The sequence below is a fragment of the Tupaia chinensis genome, unplaced genomic scaffold, assembly GCF_000334495.1.
Source record: "Tupaia chinensis unplaced genomic scaffold, TupChi_1.0 Scaffold000453_1, whole genome shotgun sequence".
Taxonomy (NCBI): domain Eukaryota; kingdom Metazoa; phylum Chordata; class Mammalia; order Scandentia; family Tupaiidae; genus Tupaia; species Tupaia belangeri.
In genome coordinates this window covers 3,622,199-3,631,477 of record NW_006159960.1, presented here as the reverse complement: position 1 = coordinate 3,631,477, position 9,279 = coordinate 3,622,199, and the positions used below count along the sequence as shown (strand labels likewise).

At 57.4% G+C, this 9,279-nt stretch overlaps 1 protein-coding gene across 3 annotated transcripts in view; it reads right to left on the bottom strand.

Annotated features, from left to right (window-relative positions):
* The window catches only part of INAVA (innate immunity activator), a 22,071-nt gene that overhangs the window by 6,290 nt on the left and 6,502 nt on the right, over positions 1–9,279 (bottom strand). For all 3 annotated transcript variants that reach the window (XM_006155456.3, XM_027774552.1, XM_027774553.1), the window contains exons 2-7: positions 8,797–8,945; positions 8,020–8,144; positions 7,442–7,558; positions 6,576–6,801; positions 1,475–1,528; positions 191–401 (exon numbers count right to left, since the gene is read on the bottom strand). In XM_006155456.3, coding sequence (XP_006155518.1) covers positions 191–401; positions 1,475–1,528; positions 6,576–6,801; positions 7,442–7,558; positions 8,020–8,144; positions 8,797–8,945 — 882 coding nt within the window. The remainder of the gene's footprint in view (positions 1–190; positions 402–1,474; positions 1,529–6,575; positions 6,802–7,441; positions 7,559–8,019; positions 8,145–8,796; positions 8,946–9,279) is intronic.

The following is a 9,279-nucleotide window of genomic DNA, read 5'->3' as shown; positions in this document are numbered from 1 at the left end:
GAAGTGCATAAAATGGGGGTGCAGTGGCAGGGGCCCCAACCTCAGTGGTGCAAATGGCCTGCACCCGGGGAACTACCAGAGCTCACGCCTCCACCAGCACACAGCTGGTGTGCTGCCATCTGCCCAGCCTGGGCCACACCCAACAGTTTTACCTGCTCCCGGCCCTCCCTCCTTTCCTCCCCACCCTGACCTGGACTCGCTACTGGGCTCAGAAGACCTCCTGGGCTTCTCGTAGGGATGGTCGAGGCTGGTCTCCTTCCAGGGGCTGTTCTGGATGGGGGCTCGCTCCAGGCCCCCTGTCTCAGGTCCTGCTGACTGCAGTCCCTCAAGGCTCTGGGGTGGGAGAGGCCGGGAAGGTGGGGCCGGGGACCCTGGGAGAGGCTTAGGCACTTGGGATTCCTCTGCGGGGGTAAAAGAAATCTGGTCAGGACAGAGGTTGGGGAACCGGCCCAGCGAGAACCTAGGCAAGGGCCTGCACCCTCTCCCTCCCATGGCTGGCTCCTCCGACCACTCCAGGCCATGGCTCCAGCCCCTGATGCTCATTGTTTTCTACTCAGGGCTTCTTCCTTCCCTCCCACAGCCCTGTTTTACACCTGCCTCCTCCTAGAAGCCCCCCCAGGTTGGCTCTCCCTGGCTCACATTGCTCCGCCTACGAACCTCTGCTCCCATGCCTTGTTTACCTACTTTTCTTGTTCCTGCCATGCCCATGTGCCCCATTTCCTTATTGGCCTGGCACTCCCCTGGCCAGGACCACACCACCTTCTTGGTCCACCTTGACCCCAGCATGCTCAGGGTTTCTGAACAGGACCCTAAGTTTACAGGCTTTACTTTTCCATCAGTGCTACCTTCTTTTCCAAAAGGGGGAGGGGCTGGCTCCATGGTACTGCTGTAATGTCCTGCTCTAAAGCAGCTGGATCCTACATTTGGGGCAACCACAGTTCGAATCCCCAGCCTGGCCAGCCTGAAACACTTGGGCATGCACATGAGTGCCCCAAATCCAAAGAGCCAGCAGATCGGAGGGGAAGGATTATGGTGTGATCAGACCTATGGAGGGTGCTCACTGTGCGCTCTCTCCCATGTACGTGCACATGCTCTGCCATGAATAAAGGAAACATGTGCTTTAATAAGGAGGTAGGGGTTGGAAACAGCTGGCAGCAGGCGGCTCTTTGGTGCATCTTCAAGTAAAGGCCCAGGATGAGGGAGGGATGGCTGGAGTTGAATCCTCAGTTGGAATTCACCTGTCCCTTTCCTGTAAAAATGACTGAGCCTCTAGCATGGGAGCCGGGCAGCCCCTTGTGAGGGCACATGGGAACTAACACCAGGTCTGGCAGAGCCTGAGCCCGGCACCCCACCTTCACTAGCTCGCTGAAAGCTCCACTCCCCACTGAAGTCCTCTCAAGCAAACTCAGCCAAAGCCCCCAGGTCCTGCGGTCGAGCCCAGGCTTGATGTGAGTCCCCAAACCATCTCTCTTACCTTCTTCCAGGAGGAGCCCATCTGACAGGGAGCTGTCGTCCGAGGCACTGAGCTCTAGGAAAGGCAAAGGCGGGAGAAGAGAAGCGAGGGAGGAAATGAGCCAGCAGTACAGAGGACCCAGGCCTGGTCCTCCCCACACAGCACCCACGGTCAGCCAGTGCCTGCTGGTGCCACATGCTACACTGAGCGTGCACTGACTACTTAGAACAATCAGAGGTCGAGGTCGGGAGATAGGAAACCTAATTTTAACTCTGGTTCTGTCATTAGCTGTGCTACCTTAAATAAGCCGTTTCAGTGCTCTAGACCTCAGTTTCCTCATCTGGCAAAAAAAAAAAAAAAAAAAAAAAGAAAAAAAGAAAAAAAAAACAAGTGGAAGGGAAAGGCAAAGAACAATTTTGGGAGGACCTGAAGTGAAATGAGTTTTACTAACTTTTGTTTTTAATAGATATTTTTACTACAGGGCATGTGTGCTTACCAGAGAGACAGAAAGTGAAAAATCCCCCCCCCCGAGGGGGATGGCCACGCCACAATCCCTTCTCCTCCATTCTCCTCTTGAGATCTTGGGCACGCATGCACATGTGCCCGGCGTGAGTGTCAAGCCTTGGGTCTGGGACTCGAACTGCCATCAGCCACATGGGAGTCCAGCAACACAACCACTACGCCAGCTGCTGGTCCCAAATTTCACTAACTTTTCTACATCTTTCTCACATCACAGGAACTTGTCATCTGAGAAAGGATCCCAAATCCAAGAACTCCTGCGTTGCTAACAGTGAGAGTTCTGCGAGGTGGGATTAACTGATGCAATCCTCACGGCAGTCCTCTAAGACTGACTTTGCCAACCCCGTGGACAGTTAAGGAAGCCGAGTCACCAAGGAGTAGAGCAACGAGGTTTAGGTCCATCCACCAAAAGGGCAGAATCAGAACTCACTCCCGGATGGCCTGACTGGTCTGCATTCCTGAGAGCCAGCATCAAATGCACAGGTCATTACCCAGAAAGTTCTAGAAAAGTAAACGGTTCCAGCCATCCTGAAATCCTTTACAAGACTTGTGAACATCCGTGGGCCAGATCCAATTCACTGGCTGTCTTTGTTTATTCATTTTTTTTTAAATTTGCTAGAGGGCACACGCACTCGCCAGAGAGACCGAGAGCGAAGGAAAGTGAGAAAGCACCTCCATGGGGAATGGTCACATACAATCCCTTCTCCATCCCTTTGGGATGTTGGGCGCTGCACACACACACACACACACACACACACACCCAGCGTGTTTCTCAGCCGCTGGGTCTGGGACTTGAACCACACTATTGGCCACTTGGCATCCAGATGCTTCAACCACCACACTACTACTGGCTGGCCCTCCGGCTGTCTTTATAAGTAAAGTTTTAGGGGGACACAGCTACAGATTTGTTTACACAATGCCTGGCTGCTTTACAACAAAAATGGCTGAGTCACGTCATTGTGATAAAGACCTTGTGTCCCACAAAGCCTAAAATATATATACTCTGACCCTTTATGGAAAAGTGTGTCCCCCTTTGTTCCTCGGCCTCTGTGAAATGAAAGCTTTACCCAGAGCAGTTCTTAAACATTGAAGGGTGTGGGGTGCAAGGACCTGGGCTTGCCTCCTGAGTATCTGGCAGCCCATGCTACACTGGCTCCCGAATAGCCTTGCTTGGGGTTCAGTGGAAGAGGCACTCTCTTACAGGAGCCTAGGTCCTTGTCTCATGTATACAAAGACCTGAAGAATAAAGATTTTCAGGGCTTGAAGAGATTAGAACTGCTCCTGTCCTGGCTAGATAGCACACTCTTTTGGTTTGAATGACTACTAATCTGAAAGACCTCACACACACACACACCCCCCCCGCCACCTTCATCTTTATAAAAACAAGCCAGTCAAAAGATGATAGGCCAAAAAGGAGCCAGCAGGTGGTATGGTGGTTAAAGTGCTGGGCTCCCACATGGCCGGCTACAGTTCGAGTCCCAGACCTGGCACCGTGAAACTCACGCTGGGCGCATTTGCATGTGTGCCCAAAATCCCGAGAGGAGAATGGAAGAAAAGGGATTGTGGTGTGGCCCTGGGATGGGATTTCTCACTTTCCCTCTTTCTGTTTCTCTCTGTCTCTCTCCAGCAGGCACATATGCCCTATGGCAAAAATCTAAAACAAACAATAATATTATACACCAAAAAATACAACACAAACAGGGGAGTCCAGGGACACACTGATTTGCAGGGGGCAGGGGTGAGTGGCATATCGACATGTCAACGCACACGAGTGGTCCGAGGGTTGCTCGCCATCTTAGCCACTGTCCCGACCAGCCCCAGCTCAGCTCGCCCTGCCTTCCCTCCAGCAAGATTGTCACAGCAGCAGCAGGGCACCAGGCAAAGGGTGGCCACGGACATCGTCCGCCCACTCTGAGCTTCTCAAGCCGCACTGTCCAGCGCAGCAGCCGTTGCTCACAGAAGGCTATTTCCATCAACATCCAAGAAAACGAAAACCCAGCTCCTCCTCTTCGGCACTGCAAATGCTGGGCGGGGGTGAGCTACAGCTCCCAGCAGGCGGCACAGAGCGGGCATGGTCATCCTGGCAGGAATCCCACCAGTGTGGCCCCAGGCTGGCGCTGTCCATCAACACGCACACTGAGCACCTAGCACACTGAGCACCTAGCACGCCCGCTGGGGAAGCTCTCAGGTGCCCTTAGGAAGTGAGGCCAACCTCTGCCTCCCCTGCCTCCCCTGCCTCCTGGCCGTACTGCCTAATTACTCTCACCTGGACTGATTACGGTTCCAGACTGAATTACCTTTGTGTGGAAACCAAGGGAGTGGGTGATTTTTTGTTTTAGAGGTTTTTTATGTGAGTTCTTTTTCCTTTTCTAATTCAAAACCCCTTTCAACTACTAACTAATTATTAATCTCTGACTTCCTCCTTTCTGAGAGAGCACAGTTGGGTAGAGGAGCCACAGAACAGGAAAGTCTTGTCTAGGACGCCCCCTTCTCTGCTCGGGGCAGGACGTTAGCACCCAGGACCTCGGGGGCACTGATCTGGGAAGGGCAGCCACCGGCTTCTCTATCTTCACTGGGCCTGACCAACTCCTCCGAACCCCCGCCACCCACACAGGGTTAAGCCAGAGCCCCAGGCGTGTCCTGGCCTGCTCCTCACTCCCAACAGGAAGCACCACAGATCACAATGATGACAGCAGAGTGACACCCCTCTGTCACCCAGTCAGGGCAGAGGCTCCCAGCCTCTGTAGGAGCTGGGCAGAGGGGGTTGAAATCCACTCCACGATCTCTGAAGTCTCTCAGGTCCTGGTCAAGAGCAGACCTTCCACCTCTGCCTTCTGCTCTTACTGCCCTGCAGTCCAACCCCCCTGCCCCAGCCCCTTGGCCTGGAGATCAATAGCTGAAGGGCACCTAGTGAGTGCCTTGGGAGAGCCATGTGACAAGGGTGTGTCCGGCTCAGGCTAGCTCCCAACAGGTGGACTGAGCCCTTAGGCGTGGCTGTTTCTCTTTGCTCCCAGCAGCTGGAGCACTGTGAGCAGAGCAGTCTGGGACTAGCAAGTAGGACAGGAGGGGCCCAGAGCAGAGGCACCAGGGACAATCCCACCACCCTGATGGCTCCCCCAAGTGAGATAGGAGAGTTCCTGTGTCACAAGCACCGAGCAAGTTGGCCCTTCAGGCCTCCCTTCCAAAGGGGGGTGGGAGTGCAGGAAGGATGAAGAACTTTTCCATTATAGCCTGGGGGCCAGGAGTGTTATCCAGCAGCCAGCCAGGCCAGACCAGGCCAGGCCAGAGCCATTGGAACCAGAGAGAAGGTGGCCATTTGGCCCTGGCTCAGTTCCACATGGAGGCTCCTCCCCATCCCTGCCATCTACCCCAGGCTGTAGGAGGTGAGCTGGGTGGTGTCTGGCCACACACCTTCTGCCCTAGACCTGAGACCAAGGGTGGGCATAGGGATTCCTGAGACCTGTACTAAGATACTCTTCCCGCAGCGTGGGCCATGGGGCACACAGACTGGGCAGGGCCGGCACACTCCCATCTGAGGGTCCAGCCAGGGGAGGACAAGAGCCTGGACAAAGTCCACCCTTGCACAAAGTCTGGGTACAAGAGGGACCTGTGTGGGGGAGCAGCGGCCCTCCAGACTGAGGCCAAGCCTCTGAGCCAGAGGTGCTGCAGGGCCACTGCCCATTCTCTTTGCCAGTCCCCTTGAGGCAGCCAGAGAGGCTGGGACCCCTGTAAGAGCCCTAGAGGGCGGGGCTAACATGGTCAGGATGTAGAAGGGCCTGGAATGGAGAACAATAGAGTCCTGACCTAAGACCTGACAGCTGGGTTTGGGGCCGGACAAAGAAAAACAGCCATGCCTAAGGGCTCAGACCACCTGTTGGGAACCAGACTGGGCTGGACACATCCCTGTAACATGTCACGCGTCTGTCCCCAGACACTCACTAGGTGCCCCGCAGCTATCGATCTCTAGGCCAAGGGGCTCGGAGGTTGGATGGCAGGACATAAGGGCAGAGAGCAGAGGCAGAAGTTCTGATCAGGATGCTCCAGCTATGTTAGGGATCATGGGTCCCTGGATTTCAACCTGAACATCCATGAGGGGCTATGGGCCCCTGGGCAGTTCAGTCATCATTTAAGCATTGCAGGGGTTGACCCCATGCTGCCCAACACAGCCAGGGGAGGGCGCGTTAGCTCAGTCTCAGCTGACCTGGGCCTCTCATTGCACGCACACAGACAGGCCATCACCCGGTGGGGCCAGGGCCTGCAGGGCCGACCTGGGATATTCCAGTTGCATAAACCCTGAGGTCAAGCTCTAGGTCAGCCCAGGGAAGGCCCTCTCTAGGAAGTCTTGAAGGCAGTGTATTTTGAGAGGACGCAGAAGGGAGGAGTGGGATGTTTTCTAAGGAGATCTCAATGGAGAAGGCTTCTCAAGGTTGTAGAGGATAGGGAGGGGGTGCCCAGTGGAAGCCCACATGGAGGATCAAACAGCACCGGGCACGTAAGCAGAGCTAAGCAAGGGCACATGCAGTGGCTTGGAGCCCCACTCCCCACCGCCCGCTGCCCCGCACCAGCTCATACACGGCGGGCGCGGCCCAGGCCGCGGGCTCACCTGGGCCCAGGGAGAGTGGGGCAGTGCTGGGTGGGGGCTCACTGTTGCGCCTCCGCTCGCCCAGGCCGCGCTGGAGCTCCTGCAGCTTCCTCTCCTCCTGCAGCATGGCATGCTTGCGCTGCCGCCGCGCCTGCCTGCTCAGGTTCTCTTCCAGGTACAGCCGCCGGGCCGCCTCCGTGATCTGCAGCTGCAGGGCCACCTGGCGCTCCAGGCTGCTTAGGGGGTCCTGAGGGAGGGGCACAGTGAGGCCTGAGAGAGGCAGGGTGCTCCAAGGACACGAGAGCCATGACCCAGCCCTCTGGTCCTGGCCCTAAGCTGGCAGGTCAGAGGGGAGCAGGAAGCAGCCACCGGAGACCTGGGGCTGAGGGTGGAGTGCTGGGAGGGACCCAAGAGCAAACCTGTCACCTGGAAAGCTAGCATGACACCCACCCACTGGCCTGCCTGCTGGGCTGGGCGGAACTGAAGTGGGACACTTTCCCTCCTGACCCCAAAGGGCTGGGCAGGCGAGCCCATGAGAAACTGCCGCCATGCACGCCATGGGGGATGGCGCCCAGAGCACCTCCACCTCCTTCCTGAGAACAAGGAGGACAGGCCTAGGGGCCAGGGCAACCTGTCTGAACAGGCGACGGGCTTGGCGGCTGGCACTCCCAGAGGATCTGCCCACTCGGACCAAACCCAGTGTCCTCCCTGGAGTTCCTGTGGTGGACACCTTCCTGTGGCTTTGTGGGCCACGCAGTAGTGGGTGGCCTCACTGGCACAAAGCCCAGCACCCTCCTCGGTGTGAGGGCATGGGGAGAGAACACCGAGGCCCCACGCCCTGATAACCAGCTCCTGACAAGGGGACGTCAGCTCCTGCAGCTCCTCACCTGTCGGTGCAAGGCCCACTCATCCAGCTTATAAGCCGCTCCGATCCTACGGCGCACCTTGGGGGCCTTCTCCCCCGGCTTGAGGGGGTACTCCGCTGGCAAGGTGCCCGTCAGCTCCTGGTGGGGAAGCAACATCAAGCCATGCCCCTCTCCACCTGCCTAGCCCATGGCCAACGGAACTACCTTGTCCACCTGCCCCATCGCATGGGCCCACGTTTCCCCAGAGCTCCCAGTACAAGCACCCACTGCGCCCCACCCGCCCCAGCCCTCTTCCACTTTTGGGCCCTTCTTCACTCCCGTCCCTTTTCTCCAACCCCCTCTGCTCAGTCCCTCCAGAGAGCTCTGTGACCCCACATGCATCAGCCCACTCGGACCCTCTGCAATCCCTCCCGTCCTGGACACCAACCAGTGCCCACGCCAAACCCGCACCGTGGCACTCTGGGAGCCAGTTCCCAGCCAGACTTCCTGAATCTTCCAAGAACAGTGTTCCCTCCACTCAGCCCCACACCCTGAATATGGTCCCAGGCTCATCAGGTGATACCCAGGCTGCAGGTACCAGACAGGGGCTGCCCGCTCACCGCCTCCCGCAGGCAGAGCCTCCTCAGCTCCTCCAGGCAGGCCTCCAGCCGTGCCTCCAGGGCCCTCTGTTGCTTTCGCATGGCATGGGTCAGCTCCTTCATCGGGGAGACCGGGCTATCGGGGCCTGCGGGGGCAGGAGGGCACATGCTCAGAGAGGCTGAGGCAGGACAGCCTCTGGTCTTCACTTGTGGACCACCCCTAGGGGAGCACCCGCACACACATGTGCACACACACACACACACACACACACACACACAGAACCCCGGGCCTGCTCACAAATGTCTGGCTAGATGCCGTGGCCACTGATAGCACAAAACACCAGGCTCCTGGCTCAAGGTGGCAACACAACAGCTGGAGGGAGGGCTGTGGCCCCGAGTGACCTACAATGGGAGGACTGCGTGGCCCGAACTCCATCTCCTCCTTTCTCTCACTTCCTCTCCCAGGCCCTCCCCCTGCCCCCACCATGCACACACAGCCTCTCCTCCCTGTCCTTGTCAGAACTAGGCCAGACCAGGCCCGAGGCTCGCTCGGGCGTGGGGGAGCCAGGACCTTCAGGCTGGCCAGATGAGCGTTTCTCACTTCCCAGTAGTCACTGGGCTAGAGGTGGACAGTGCAGATCCCTGTCCCAGATAGGACCAAAACCAGGCCAGACCCCTCCCGGGAGAAAAACGCCTCAAGTCCCAAGGCCCCAGCCCTCCTGGTATCACCCTCCCCAGCCCAGGGAGCCTGAGCCTGGCCAGCCCTGGAGCCCGGACTCGGGATTCCCCGAGACTCACCAGACTGCAGGATGATGCCGCTGTCGGTGTCGCTGACCTCATCCTTACTCTCCATGGCGGACTGCAGGGAGGAGGGGTCGCAGAGCAGGGAGGGGAGACGCCGTTCCCAGCCTGGGCCAGGCTGTGTAGGTAGCCTGGAGTTCCCCCAGCTTTTTAAGAGAAAAAGAGAATAATAACACAAAAGGCAGTATGTAACCCCCCTGGCTCCAAACAGGTTGGGAGATGCAGGAGGCCAGGGGCTGGAGTGTGAACTGTTTCTGGAAAGATGGGGGGTGGTCTTAGCACTGGGAATGCTGCCTGAGAGCAGGCTCTGGGTCTCCCGCAGCGAACCCTGTTCTCAGCAGGTTCTCTGGGGCCCAGCCTAGCTCCCTGCTAGGCCTCTTTTCCAGACAGACCACTAGGGCAAAGCCCTTCAAGCCCCAGGAGTCTACAGAAGAGGTAGCCACAGAGCCACAAAAAAAAAAAAAAAAAAAAAAGAGAAAG